The 15,483-nt window shown below is 44.2% G+C and overlaps 1 protein-coding gene across 1 annotated transcript in view; it reads left to right on the top strand.

Annotated features, from left to right (window-relative positions):
- SLC1A2 (solute carrier family 1 member 2) overlaps window positions 1–14,731 on the top strand; it is a 131,654-nt gene extending 116,923 nt beyond the window's left edge. The window contains exons 10-11 of the mRNA XM_036257994.1: window positions 9,957–10,188; window positions 14,138–14,731. Of these exons, the coding sequence (XP_036113887.1) occupies window positions 9,957–10,188; window positions 14,138–14,209 (304 nt within the window). The 3' untranslated portion in view covers window positions 14,210–14,731. The remainder of the gene's footprint in view (window positions 1–9,956; window positions 10,189–14,137) is intronic.
- The last annotated feature ends 752 nt before the right edge of the window (window positions 14,732–15,483 follow it).

The raw sequence follows: 15,483 nt of genomic DNA, 5'->3' as shown, positions 1-15,483 counted from the left end.
GTTCTCCAGTCCCAGGAGGGCGGCCATTGTGGGCCTGGTCTTCTTGGCAGTCATTTGCTTCCAAGCCTGTTGGATGAGACTCAGGTCATGAAACATCCAAGACCCTGCCTACTTCTGACCTAAATGTTAGCAGATGGACAAGGAGGGCCGGGCCCTCCCTGATGACCCCAGGGCGTCCTAACTCCAGGGCTGAAACACACTAGCAGGAGGGAGTTGGCTGAACGACAACAAAATAATGAGACATTGGGATTCACTAAACTGGTGGCACTGTACATGGAATAACCCGATCCCAGCTGGGCTGGAAAGGAAGGTGCGAATGAAGAGCTGTCCTCGAGTTCTGGGCTCTGTTCCCTGGTGGTCAAGGGAAGAGAGGTGAAGGGGCAGGTGCCCCGGGTCCGAGCTCTGCACGCACTCTCTGTAGGACTTCAGACAGGTTGCTTACTCTCTGGACCTCAACCATACCATGTGTACAAGGAACAATGACTTATCAGCTCGGAAGCAGAGTCTAGACTCAGTGCTCTTGAGTGTCCTTTTAGTTGTAAGACCCGAACTAGGATTCTGCAGGTCATGGGTGTTTGTATTACCAATGAGCACGGATGTTCCTTTTAAGAAGTGAAGAAAAAGGGAGGGTAGAGGATTCTGGGAAAATGTGCGGAGGGATCTGTAGCTAGGTCAGATCTGCTTTGAATTAGTAATGGTGCTGCGTTCTTTCCCACCAGCAAGAGGTGTTCTGGAAACACGCTCTGGGTCACGGGCTCCGCGGCTGTTGGGTGCCCGTTAGTGTGAGTGGCGCAGGGGGATGAGTTGAAATAGGGGTGCCGGGGGAGGCTGCTCATTTCCGGGCTAGAGTGGGATGTTTTGCCTCTAGACCAGGTTGGTAAGCTTTCATAACTCTAGCAGATTTTCTGTTTGAAACCAAACAGAGCCTGCAGTGACATTTAATGTGCCGCACTGTTTGCCAGCCGCTGGAGACCAGCCACCTCATCACGGTCCGCCAAGCCCTGGGCACTTTTAAAGGGCAGGCTAGCTGCTCTGCAAATGTCACAGTGAAAACCAAGATCCTGGGCCCTGAAAAGTGCCCGAGTCCTAGAACACCGGATGGGTGGGGCTGGTAAAACTAGAACCTTCCCCAGAGTCCAGAAAGCTCTTTGTGTCCAGAATCCTTGGCAAATATTTTTCAGAGACTTCTCTGACACCCCTCTCACTCTGGGGAGACAGCATGGGATGAGAACTGGGAGCCTGTCCCAGGGAGAGGTGTAAGTACCTGGATCTGGCCACAGTTGGGAAAAGAAAAGCCAAAATACAGTGAAAGCTGAGTGGACTGATGGCCCACTTATCACATGAGACCGCTGGTGAGGTCTTCTCTGGGGACACATTTACTAGTTTGGATATAGTTGAGGTGGCACTTGTAAGGAAGTCCTTAAAGGGCCCCTTCCCTGCAGGGGCTACTTCGAAGCTTCCCCATTAGCATCCCTCCTTGGAGGGGACAGAGCAATGGTCCTCAAACTTGAGCACGCATCAGTATCTCCTGGAGATTCTGAAGGGCCGGGGTGGGACCAAGAATGGGCATTTCTAACAAGTTCCCAGGTGATGCTGATGATGCAGTGCAGGGACCTCACTTCCAGAAGCAATGGCCTAGATATAGGGAAGAGGGGGCAGGAGTTCTGTACGTTCCTGAGCACCAGTTGACAGTCCAGGCATCCATGCAAAGACATCAGTGGAAAGGATGCAGAATACGAATAGCTAATACTTAGTGAGTGCTCCTTCAGTGTTAGACATTGTCCTAAGCACTTTACCTGGACTTGTTTAAAAGTTGCAGCAAGTTATGAGGCAGCTAATAGTATTATGCCCATTTTACAGTTGAGGAAACTGAGGCTCAGAGAGAAGTCACCCATTTCCGTTTAGTGGATATTGAAGGTCTAAAATGGAATTCAAACCCAGATGATCAGGCTGTTGTTTCTTGGGGGCCCCAGGACTGCCAATTTAGGCTCTCACTTCTTAATTTGGCATGTGTACACACACACACACACACACACACACACACACACACACACACACCTGATTTAACCCCCACTCTACATCTGACAGGCAAGAAAAGCTATTCTTACATTCACTATATCGCTGAAGATTCCAAGGGCTTATGTTGAAGCCTTTTGCTTTGATTTCCCCGTTTCACTGAATTCTTTCTGACATCTTATCTCATCTCCAGTCTGTGTCAGCATGGAACGTGACCCTTTTCTACTCAGTCCTTCCCCCACTGCCAACGTGTCCCTGACTCATTGTAATGTGATTGCAGGTCAGGGGGATGGGGCTATAGTTCTGCACAGCAAAATCATCCTTTAACGTAACACAAGAGAAATGCGTGCTCATGGAAAAACAAGGGGAGGGGCAAAGCTCCAGAGAGTTATAAGATGAAAAAGAAAGCCCAGGTGGTCTGGCTCAGTGGACTGAGCATTGTCCCAGGGACTGACAGGTCCCGGTTCGATTCCCTGTAGGGGCACATGCCTGGGTTGTGAGCTTGATCCCGGTGGGGGGCATGTAGGAGGCAGCCGATCAATGTGTCTCTCACATCGATGTTTCTGTCTCTCCCTCCCTTCCTGTCTCTCTAAAAAATCAATTAAAAAATATTTTAAAAAGATGAAAAAAAAAAAAAATCTCCCTTTACCTACAATTGGATTTTGAAGGGGAGCAGAATAGGCTACCCCCAAATGTTCCACTTGGCATGTGGATCATTTTGAGCTGAAGGCAAACCCAGGAAAAACTTTTCACTTCCTTGTTAACTGCCTGAAAGAATTTACCAAACATCTGCTCTTCTCATCTTCCTCTGAATCTTCTTCCTTCCCTTTGAAGCGCCCAGACCCCGCCCCTTCGCTCAGGATGGTGTGTGAGCCTCCACTGCCTGGCTGCTGGCAGTCTCTTATTTTTATGGGGCTCCCATATGCACAAAATTAAATTTGTTTTGATTTTTTCCTGTTCATCTGTCTTATGTTCGTTTAATTACTAGACCAGCTGAAGAACCTAGAAGGGAAAGTGGGACACTTTTTCCACCCCTGTAATCTCACGTCATATTTCTCCGAAGTAATCACTCTTAATTTTAGATAACCAAAAGTAACGCTTAGGTAACATTTACTATTAGGCATCGCTTTTCTTAAAAAAGAAACTCCTCAGTGCTGCCCCCGGGGGAATCTCTGCCCACACGTGTTTAGCCCCAGCCTGTCTCCCCACCGTGCGGGGCCCCCTTGCCTTCCATCGGGGGGCTTTCCCCTCTCTCGGACGCCTCTCATCTGGGAGGCAAGGTAATGGGGCTCTGTGACTCTTTCCTCCTCTCTGTCGGTCTTACTCGGAGTCCTAACGTTTCACCACCAAACACAACTGATCGATCTTTGCGAAGCAAAAATATAGTTCTTTTTCTAGAGTTAAACAATCTGTCCCCACACCATCTCCTTCACATATCTGCCTGTCCCCTTCCCCCTAACCTGCCCATGTCTTAAAGAGATAAAACGTGGTATCAGCACTCAAAGAGCTTATAATCTAATAGTGGGGACAGATGTGGAAAAAAATCCCAACAGAGCCCTGGCTGGTGTGGCTCAGTTGGTTGGGTGTCATCCTGTGCACCAGAGGGTCACCGCTTTGATTCCCGGTCAGGACACATGCCCAGGTTGCAGGCTCAATCCCCCGTCGGGAGTTTGCAAGAAGAAGCTGATTGATGTTTCACTCACATCGGTATTTCTCTCTCTCCCTCTCCCTTCCTCTCTCTCTAAAAATCAATTTAAAAAAAAATCCCAAAAGAATGTACTAGGTGCAAAAAAAGGAATGTATAAGACTTGGTGGAGGAATAAAAGAGGAAATGATACTCCCGTTATTACTTGGAATAATAGTAGCAGTGGTGATGCCGAGCTGCCGGGGTTGAGCACTGAGTTTGTATCAGGCGCCACGTCAGGCCTGTTAGATGACGAGTGTGCCAGAGGACCCCTCGGAGGACAGGCACTCAGTACACGTCAGCAGTTACTTCCTTCTCCACGTGCTTGGAGGCGGGTGTCACTCTCCAGATTTTACAAGTGAGAGAGCTGAGCAGGAGGGCTAAGTAACTTGCCCTGCTGGGGCCAGGATACGGCGATCCAGGCTCAAATCCAAGCCCACACTCAGCCGGTGCTTCCGTGGGCTCTCTGCCCTTCCCGAACACGTGTGGCTTTAGCCCTTAGATTCCCGGCACTTTGCCAGCCTTCTCAGGTCTGGGGCCTCAGGTGACCTCTGTCACACTGGGCACCCTGCATTCCGAGAGGCAGACACGATGGCTTTTTCTATGAACGTTAAGCTGAATCATACAGAGCTGCCAATAGTTGACATTTAGGGAACTTACAGAAATGGTGATTTCATATGGTTCAACCCAGTAGAAGGAACCCAGATGGATTTTGGGTGACCTTGGAGGCAGAGCACGTTGACTTCTCTTCCTGGGAAACAGACCCCGTGCCTCCGTGTGAAACAGCGTATTCAAGCCCCTCTCTCACATTTGCTTTCTGGTGGCTGCAAAGCGGCGCCATCTGTAGTGACCCAGTCCAGTGAAACATTCTGCCCTCATCTCTGCCTCCTGCTCACAGTATTTCTCTCTCTCAGACCCAAGGATAGCGTCAAACACTCTCAAATTTTTTTTACCAAGTAGTCTAAGAGCTCCTGGGGTCAGCAGGGTTCCTACGTGGTCAGAGCTGGTTGAGAGAGAAAATGAAAGTATTTGCCTGTGAAGGAATTTTCCCCATGTGAACCGTAAACTCTCATATCCTGCTTTTGGCCAGAGTCAGACTTCCCCAGAGTTGGTCAGTTATTCCCCTGGTGGCCTCAAAAACAAATCAAAAATTCTTTTACCTTCTGTCTCCCTCCACCTACCATTCTTTCTCTTCATCTTCTCGGTCATCTTCCTGAGTAGGTTAATCATATATAACGTCTCTACTCCCTTACCTCTTGTTCAATTTTCTACCTATGGCGAGCTGACTTCTCTCTCTGCTTCGATATTGACGGTGCCCTTGCCAGTCAGGAATAGCCTCTGGGTTGTTACAACCAAGAGACACTTCTTTTTCTTGTGTACCTGAGCTCTAGGTAGTAATGGGCATTGTGTGCCACACCTTTGTATCTGAAACATGCTTCCCCCAAACTCTTCTACTTTTCTTTCACCTTTGCTGACTCTTATTCCTTGGCTCCTTCCTTAAGTGTTGACTGTACTTCTCACTCTGTGTTCTCTCCAAGGATTGAACTAAACACACCCGTGGCATCCACCCGTGGCATCCACCCGTGGCCTCTCTGGGTGTTGACTCCTGACTCACTACCTGCAGCTCAGATGTACCTCTTGATCTTTAGTCCACATTCCCAACCACCTGTGGGCATCTCCCCTCTGCTGGGTCAAGGCCCTCACACTCAATATGTTCCAGCTGACACCAGAATCTTCCCCACCCCAACCAGTTATGCCCCATAAATATGGCAGCACTGTCCACTCACTGTGCAAATCAGAACCCCGAAAGGGATCCTTGACTCTTATTCTCTACAACCCATCAGTCATCAAGTCCTGTAATTCTGTCTCCTAAATCTCTCTCAGATTCACTTTCTCCGTATCCACCATCTCTTCTCTAAGTGGACTTGGTCCTATCTTGCCCTTCTTCAGCCCATTCTTCACAATGGAACAAGTGTGATCTTTCTCTTCAGTGGCTCTTCGTTACCCTTGGGATAAAGTCCTAACTCCTGAACTGGGCTGACAACGCCTTCCATGATTCGGTCAATTCTTACTTTCTGCCTCGCTGCACTCATTAGCCATCCTGAATGCTCCTGAGTGCTTCTACCTGCTAGATTTCATAGTTACGCCTTTTCTCTTCTCTCTAGCCGATTGTCTCAGACTTATCCTTAGGACCTAGCTCAAGATACTTCTACTCAAGCCTTACCTGGGGTTCAAGTATGGATAAAATGTCCTACCTACAAAACCCCATAGCACTGAGCACTTATTCCGATGAGAACATTGATCTCACTGAAGTGGGGGATCCAAACAAGTTAAAGAGAGTGTGGGCTCTTGGGGAAAAGAGAGCGTGGAAAGAGTCCTGGCTTGTTCTTTGCTGCCTGGACACCTGGTATAGTGCCCTACATATATTAAGAAGCTCATTATACATCTGTTCAATGAATGAATGAATGAACTAACAACTCAACAAGTATTGGAATCTATGTTCTCTTCTTATTTCCACTTAACTATTTTTACACTTATGTGCCTCTGCAATCTTTAATGAGTACTAAAAGCATGCTGGATGTTTCTCTCATTTCATTTGACCCTCACAACCTCCTGTGAGGTTAGGATTAGCTGCATTTCATGCTCAGGTGAAAAGTGATCTGTTCAAGGTAAGAGAGTTAGAATATCTGGGTTAGATTTTTACCCTAAATTCAGGACCTTTTCAATTTTTTTGTTCTAATCCTCACCTGAGGATATGTTTTTATTGATTTTATTTTATTTTTATTTATTTACTTTTTTTTTATCCTCACTCGAGGACATTTTTTTTTTTTTTTGCATTTATCTTCAGATAGAGCTGGAGGGAGAGAGGGAGGAAGAAAGAGAGGAACATCAATGTGAGAGAGACACATCGACTGGCTGCCACCCACATGACCCCAACCGGGGCCGGGGACAAACTGCAACTGAGGTACATGCCCTTAGCAGGAACCGAACCTGGGACTCTCTGGTCCGTGGGCCAGCGCTCTAACTGATGAACCAAACCAGCCAGGCCTGTTTTCATTGATTTTAGAGAGAGAGGGAGGGAGAGAGAAACAGCCAAACAGACAGACAGACATTGATGTGAGAGAGAAACATCAATTGGTTGCCTCCCATATGTAACCTGACTAGGGATCAAACCCACAACCTGGGTATGTGCCCTGACCAGGAATCGAACCTGCAAACTTTTGGTGTATGGGATGACGCTCCAACCAACTGAGCCACAATGGCCAGGGCTGGGCCCTTTCCATTTTAATTTTGGTGTAAAACATCAGTATGCTTTGATTCTACCCAATTTTGTCTTCTATTCAATCTGTCCTGATGGCTATTTCCATTGGCCAGAGTTCCTATTCAAATTCAAGGAGATCTTAGAGTATGGAAAAAATATGAGCAGTGAGTGAGTTTGGGGAAAGCTCACCCAGAAATCTTATTCCACAAATAGGTTCATTGGTTGCTCAGGAGATTAGGGATTTGTTATCAAAGAAAGTCAAGTGTTTAGGAGTTTATAAACTTGTATTACTCATTTGAGAGGAATTGGATTTATTAATCTGAAAAAGTCATTGACCCTTGAGCATAGTATTTTGTGCTTTTGTCCACATGATAGGGTATGAGTGATGGTTATCCCCTAAAGGGAAGGAACATACAATGAGTATCAACTATGGGGCAGAAACTGGTTTTGTCTTCTCCAGATCCTATAAAGTAGGTACTTTAGCTGCATGAAAAAAACTGTGGTTGAGAAAGTCACCCAGATCACACAGTAAGTGGCTGGGCTCCATTCAAAATCAGAGCTTCCTGGCTCCTAGGTGCTTTGCATCACGTGGCAGATAGTGAATTCCAGAGTCATATTGTCTGTGTTCATATTCAGTTTTATGACTTTACTAGGATGTGTAACTTTGGGAAGCCACTTAATCTCTCTGGGCCTCGGTGTTTTCATCTCTTAAATGTAGATGATAGTACTTCTTATGAGTTGTGGTGGGGATTAAATAAGGTAAGATCTAGAAAGCATATTCCTTTACCTATTAAATGTGATATAATTATTAGCTACCACCATCATCACCACCACCACCACCACCACCACCACCACCACCACCACCACCACCTTTGATTGCTCTTCTTTCCAATAAGGAAGAGTCTTCTGAATCATTCTTCTTAAAGACTTGAGCACTCACTAGAATTTAATAATTGGTCAAGGATGTTGGGTGCATAACACATGCCAGAAGGGATTGAAAGTATAGCTGAAAAGCAACAAAGTTGACTACAACTGGATGGTGGATGAGTAACTCAGCTTGTTCGTTGGGCATGCTGCCAGAAGAATTGTCCTATACACAGGTTCACATTTTCAGGGCAAAATAGTAGCTTGGCTAGGCATGTTTGGATGTTCTTAGGAGCTGTAAAAACTATGTCTGATTTGATTTGATAAGACTAATAATGTTAAAAGTACGTGTCATGTAATAATGAATGCTCTGTGAGTTCTTACTAAAGGTCTGGAAGTGCTAACACTTTATCTTATTTAATCTTCACAACAATCTTTATGTAGTGGACATTTTTATTATTTCCATTTTATAAATGAGGCAACTAAGGCTCACAAATGTTAAGTATGATCAGGGTTGTCCAGCGAGTAAGGGAAAAAGCTGGAATTGAATTCAAAACAGGCTGCCTCCAGAGTCCATGCTTTTTTTTTTAACCATTATCAGGTATCTCTTCTGATACCCTTATACTGGGGCTTCTTTGCAATCTCTACAAGTGTCTGATTTTGTGAATGGCCTCAAGACTCCATCTTCATTGTAGACCCCGAAGCAGATTCTCCAAAGCAGAAAAGAGGAGAAGAGCATCTCAGATGAAGAGGTGCTCCTGATATTTGAATTCAGACTATGATCTTTATTCCTTCAGGACAGCATCTTCCCACTTGAAACCTAGACAGCTGGTTCACCAGCTCCTTGCAAGGGAGCCAGGCCAGATTCCTAGTACCACTTCATTATCGTTATTTTCTAATGAGAAATAGATTTGATAATAGCAACTGGAATTGATTTTAGGCCTTTGTTCCAAGACCAATTAAGGTTTCTACCTTGACTTGAAATCCTTATATTTTTCAAATGGAAGACTAGAGCATCCTGGACTAAAATGTCTTACCACAATTTTGACCGAAAATCCTTCCTCCTTCCTTCCTCTTTATTTTGGTATGTGTGTGTGGTTTTCCAGCATTCTTCTCTTTAGGACTTTGAGTATCTCATTAACAAGGTCAAAAAGACTCTTCACACTGATTTGAACTTATGGATGAGAGAACACAGTCTACTCTTAAGAACATAATTAGTTTTCCAGTTGCTTGACCTTTTAAGAGGGAGAGTTATCAACCATCCTATTTTTTCAAATCAAAACTTGAAAAACAAGATTTGTAGAAGGATTTTTCTTAACAGTTTCTTATTCAAGAGGCACTCCGACAGATTTATTTATTTAATTTTTTAGGTTAATAAAGAAAGCAAGACAAAGTATTTTGGTTTTTCCAGGACACGTAGTCACTGCTTGTATTGGTCAGGAAGAAAACTATGGCTGGGTTTCTTAGCCAAGAGCTGTGTCTGTGTATATGTGTGTGTTTCAGGGCGACTGGGGTGCAGAGAGAAAAGCAGTATTAGTTTCAATCCCTACAAAGACATGAATTTTCTATCATCAGAATTCACAGGTGGTTCTTCTCTCCTGTGGAATTCATAAATAAAGTAAGTGGAGGTAAACATCCAAGTGGAGTCTTTTATGGACAGTTTAAATCAAGAATTGCTGGACACAGCTAGGGGTGTTGGAGTCTGGGTACTAATCCTAAGATCTGGACACGTTATTTCCCTCTACTCACTCCTTCCCTCCTCCTCCTTTTACTTTGCTGTTGTTATTGGCTCTTTATTGGTTGAGCCAATCGGTTGCTTCTTTTGCCCATAGGCTGTAAATCAGTGATTCTGATTCTCCCATCCACCCACCCTTCATTAGACAATTTTGCAAGCAATTTATGTACATTTTCTCCCTTTTTTTTTTTTTTTAACACAAGTTTATGAGAGAAATAGGATTGTTATCTCTAACTGACAAACAGGGAAATCAAGGTTAAGCAACTTGCCCGAGATCAGACAGAGGGAAAGATAACACCAGAACTCAACTTTAGGTCTCTGGTTCTAGACCTTGACCTCTCAACCCCCACAGCATTCTGCTTCCTCACCTAATGTTTGCTGTTCTTTGTCCCCAGGGACAGGATGAGAACTTCAGTCAATGTTGTGGGTGACTCTTTTGGGGCTGGGATTGTCTATCACCTCTCCAAGTCCGAGCTGGATACCATTGACTCCCAGCACCGAGTGCATGAAGATATTGAAATGACCAAGACTCAGTCCATTTATGATGACATGAAGAACCACAGGGAAAGCAACTCTAATCAATGCGTCTATGCCGCACACAACTCTGTCATAGTAGATGAGTGCAAGGTACCTTTCCCATTCATGGATATCGAGACCTGTATATAATAGTGCATGCTGGATTTCTTAAAATGAACATCAAAGCCCTGCATGTATTATTGTCACCTTTATTTTTCTAAAGAATCATGTAACCCACACTTCTGTGAGTCCCAGATCATCTAACTCTGTGTCTAACATGGCTGGAAATCAACAGGTCTAACAGTGAAAGAGCCAATCGGTTGCTTCTTTTGTCCATAGGCTGTAAATCAGTCATTCTGATTCTCCCATCCACCCACTCCACAAATTTGATCATTTTCCTCGAATATTTTGCCTGAGAATATGTGGTCTCTAGGGTTTTGCAGGCTTTCAAATGTTCTATTCTTCAAGTGAAGCACCAAGAGAAATACCCAGAGTCATGAGATTTATATAGCAGAAGTCTTTCTCCTTGCTGTGTATCAAGGATTGGTCAAAAATGTGCCCACATAACTGTGCAGCTGCTTTGTCTTAATTATTTTTGTGGGAGCGTGAGTTTTGACCTGGCAGTCACTTTGCTCCAAGTATGGAGAAAGTTTCAAGTAAAGGATAATTGTCCTTCAGAACAATCATCCATAGATGTCTTCTAAAAAACACTACATTTCACACACTACCTGGCGGCACCATCTTTCCTGAAGCATGGATGTTCTGGACTCTTCCAAGCTGTTGGGTGCTAAGTCTACAAGCTCGATAGGCTCTGTCTAGCCTTCACTGTAACTAACTTGACATTGTTAAAGACAGAGTGTCATGACCAGAGCAAAGCAAACTTGGAGAAACCCTGGCAGGTGAGCAGAATCAACTCTGGGAGTTGAGTTGCTAAAATGGTTCCAGGCATTATCTGTGGACAATTTGAACCCAACACAGATTTCTGATACCGTTTTGACTCCTGCCCATAAGATCCCATTTCATTATTTCTTTCTGTGTTATTTCTGAGTCATTCTAAATATACATGATGGCTTCTGCCAGGCCACTTAGGATGACACAGAAACAATTCTCTTTACAAGACTGCAACATAGGTCCAGAAGTCTAATGGACCAGCCACAGCTTCTTGCTCTTCTCTTCTACATCAGGGCACATGTGTGCTAAACCAGGGCTCTGATACAAATTAGGGAGGAATCCCACCAGGGAGGGACCTCACCCATTAGGAGGCAGTTGCATAAATTCATTGACTCAGTGGAAATGATTTAAATTATTAGAAATTCAAATGTACCTAAAGAGTATATTCCATTCTTCTAGAAAGTTAGTATTTCTCACATCTAAATAAATGTGCTGGATTATTTCCCATTAATATGTTAGTTTGGGTCAACAAGGGTTAACATTCCCAAGGAATGGCTTTATGCTCTATTATATTTAATAAATATTTATTGTGTGCCTTGCGAGGTTAGCTGAGCACCCACATCTCACTCCTATGATCACATATATTTTTATCATTCATTAAGTGTTTATTGAGTGGCCATTATCTGCAAAGCCTTGAATTAGGCATAGGAGAATAAATGTACGATCTTGTAGTGGTGATAAGGCTTGATCCCAAATCACAGCCATACAAGGAAACATCGTAGTATGAAGCAAAATGAAATCACACTTACTTTTTAATTTTGCAATTTTGTGTAAGAAGAATCCTAGTGGTTAACTGTCTATGTTGTGACCCTTCTGGAACATCTCAAGTGGCTTAACGATATTGAATAGGACATGTTTTGGAGAAGGTGTATAGGCATGGAGATACCTTTAGATTTCAGTCTTCCCAGAATGTTTTCCTTAATGAACATCAAGTACATCAGGAGGAATTTGCTTCATTTTTTAAAGCAAAGCAATTCAAGTTTTAAAAGGAGATGTTTGTCAACTGTCCCTGTCACTAGGACGTAAGCCCTAGGAGAGGAACTGTGTCCCCGTTTATCAGTGCTGTGTCCTAGCACCTGAAGCAGCACCTAGCATGCAGTAGGTGCTCTAGAAATATTTATTGAATATATCCTTTTAACATCTTGACACTATACTTTTAATTCAGGTAACCTTTTTTTGCTGAACAGTTCCATCCAGACAGTGGCTCAGACTCTCTCTATAAGTGACCACCAAACCAACCACATGCAAATTTGTTGGTGAATTAGCAGTTAGATGGTCAAATGGTGAAACGGAGCAGGCCATGGGAATGATGAAATGGCCACATTGCTTTAATAACCACGTTGGCTCTTTGGATTTTTTAGTGAAGTGATTGGGTTTAGCTCAGTGAAGGTGAGTTGGTCTTCAGCCTTCGCTAGGTGAGGCAAATTGACTCTTCAAGTTGACACTAACGTTTGGAGGCAGCCAGAGCCATGGAGATGAATTTGTACACATTCCCAGGATATCTGAGTCCCATTTATTCATGGCTCTCAATTTGCTTCTGGTGCATTCTCAGTCTTACTGTTTTAAAAACTGAGATGGGAGACATCAGTGCTCACTGGCAGTTCCCTCCCGTTTTTGCTTTTCTGTTTCTCAGGTGGTTGGAGCAGGAGGGGTGGTATGGATCCAGGACTGGAGTCCCAGATTGCTTGAACCCAGCCAGAAAAGGAAATACCAGAAAAGCTGCTCCCCCAGCCACTGTTGAAACACAGGCCCCAGCATTCAAATAAACAAACCAAAACAAAAAAGAACAGCCCCCTCCCACAAGCGCTGTCTGGTTTTCCAAAAGCATTACAGCGTGGATTATCATTTTGCACAGCCATGGATCTGGTGTATCGCCGAAAGCCAAACTGGCACGTTCAAAGTCAGAATGAACAAGCAGCTTTCTCGAGGCAGACAGTGTGTGGCTTCCTGGAAGTCTCCCCTGACAGTTCACTGAAGGGGAAACAAGTTTGCTGCAGCTCTGGTCAAACCTTTAACCACTTTAAGCATTGTTATGTCACACTGGTCTCTCTATTTTCAAACTCTTGTCTGGTGATAGTAGTTTGAAAGTTATACAATAGCTTTTGTATTTTAATCATAGCAACTGCATGTGGATTGGCCATTGCTTGTTGTATGGTCTGTCTGAAAACACTGGGGGCCTCTTGGGGATTGGAGGAATGGCTGGTTCTCATTTTTATTTGCTTGGTTTGTGATGGGCACCTGGTTTTCTGTTCCCAGCATGTTGTGTGTGTTCCTAACGCATGCATTTCGCTTCCACTTGGGTAAGAAGGTCAGATTTCTTTCCAACATTGCTGCGTTTGTCATGTCTCCATATTCTAATGCTTCCATAAATCCAGTCTCTCCATTATGTGGAATATCAGTCGTGGGTTTAAGTTTGCACATGACGTTGAGGACAGACAGATGGAAGGTAAGCTAGGAAAAATGTAGACGTGGAGAGGAAAACCTCCCATTCTGTGTAAGGGTTTAGTTCGCTCAGAGCCAGGGAAGCAGAAGAGACAGTCTGGTGATTGCATTTGATTAGTAAATGAGCTCGGGCTTTTAATCTCCCCTGTTCATGTTTAATGTTTAAAGCCTGCATAGCTTATTTGGTATCCAGACCATCTTGCTTTCTGATTTTCAAATTGGACACACATCAAAGTCCCCTGGTCTCCTTGCAGCTGAACCCTTCACATGCATGAGTAGAGCTAGCTGCTTAGTTCTGATGTCTCTTCTCTGTGGTTGTACCGAGTAGCACACAGGCGCTGTTGTTGAAGGACTGCCTTATTGTGTTGTGGCTCTATGGGAACTTAGACACCCCCACAGCCCTAAGAGCACAGTAGAAGTTATCCCACAACTTACCAAGTGTCTCTAGTCCCTCAATAGAACCCCAAGGCAAATGAGTATTGTTTAATGTTCACCAATCAGTATTGAGACCCAAGACCAGCTCGAAATCTAGTTGGGAGGAACAACATTTAAGACTGATAGTGAAGTCATGTGGTCTAACCTGGACCTGGTGCTCCTCCATGTAACCCACGGGGTGGTTCTCTGGTTCATGACCTATAAGCTGGATGTTGATGATAATTATTTTCAGGTAACTCTGGCAGCCAACGGAAAGTCAGCAGACGGCAGTGTTGAGGAAGAACCTTGGAAACGTGAAAAATAAGGACATGGCTCTCAGCAAATTCTTGCATAAACTCCCCAGCGTATCTCATGGTAAAAGAGGATATACACAAGCTTTCTTTAAAAAGGAAAGAAAAAAATACATATATTTCTATGTTTACTTAATCTGTTAGCCGAGGCTTAGAGGACCTGTTGTGAGTCAGTGATAGGCGTGGTGCTTTGCCAAACAGTGCTCTGTAACTGTCTAACTGCCCCCCTTGTATTATTGTCGGAATGGATGCTGCTGGAGGAACCAGTTTGAATGGAAGACACATTCTTGCCAGCTTCCCTTTTCTCTCAAGATGCAGAACCGAGGATGCTCTTTTCCCAGGGGACATGATTAAAGCAGCGTGCTACACTCCAGGGACTTGGGATAATAAGCAGACACTCAGTGTGTTATTTCTTCAAGTGTTCTCCGTGCTTTGCCTTGTTATGCACAAGCGATTCTGTTAGAAGCCTCTGGAAGTAATTATCCTTCAGTGTCTTGTAGAGTTTGCCCATGTGTTGATAAAAGCAAGTATCTGTCTTAGGGGACTGTGACAATTTACCTCCTGTCTGCTCTTTTAGCTCAGTGTTTCAGAGAGAGTTGGAGTGGGAGCCATACCCTTAAAGACGGCTGGTTATGGAGCCCACCGAGCCTCTGCTCTGTCCTACCTAGTCTGTGGACATTTATCATTGACATTTGAGTTATGTTACGTGATTTTCTCTAAATTTGATAATGGGTCCGAATGTAATTTGCATAAAACCATTGTATATATTGACAAAAAAAGAGCACAGTCAACATAAATTTTAACCAGACTTCAATAGTCAAACTCCTTGATCTTTGGTTTGCATTCATCTGTCACAGAGAAATCAAGCGAGATTATTTTGGCCTCCGCTTCACTTTCTTCGTTTGATCCATGAAATTTTTGTCTGGATGTCTAACAGGAAGACATTTTTGCTCCCCCAGTTATTTCAATCATATCTCAGTCGACTAGAAGGCCTAAGCATGCCTTCCCCACACACGGAAGACAGTCATGTTGGCTGTGCTCTTTCAAACTGTCTCTTGATCAAAACAAAAGGTTGTCAGGTATCTAATATGTAGAAAGCTTTTTGCTATATTATTTCAAAGCACATGAAGCCGATGACAGGACACAGCTGGAGGCAGAGCCAACCTTCCTTCCCAGTCTTCTCTGTGGAAAGGACCAGAAAACAAACGTGCAAAATCCGGCAAAGGTGACATTTCTGTCAGAGTCCAGGCGGCCTTGAACCGTGAAGTGGGAAGGGAGGCTGGCTCTC

The sequence above is a fragment of the Molossus molossus genome, unplaced genomic scaffold, assembly GCF_014108415.1.
Source record: "Molossus molossus isolate mMolMol1 unplaced genomic scaffold, mMolMol1.p scaffold_m16_p_13, whole genome shotgun sequence".
In the NCBI taxonomy this organism is placed as follows: domain Eukaryota; kingdom Metazoa; phylum Chordata; class Mammalia; order Chiroptera; family Molossidae; genus Molossus; species Molossus molossus.
Note: the sequence above shows the minus strand (reverse complement) of the source record. Positions and strands in the feature narration are given on the sequence as shown.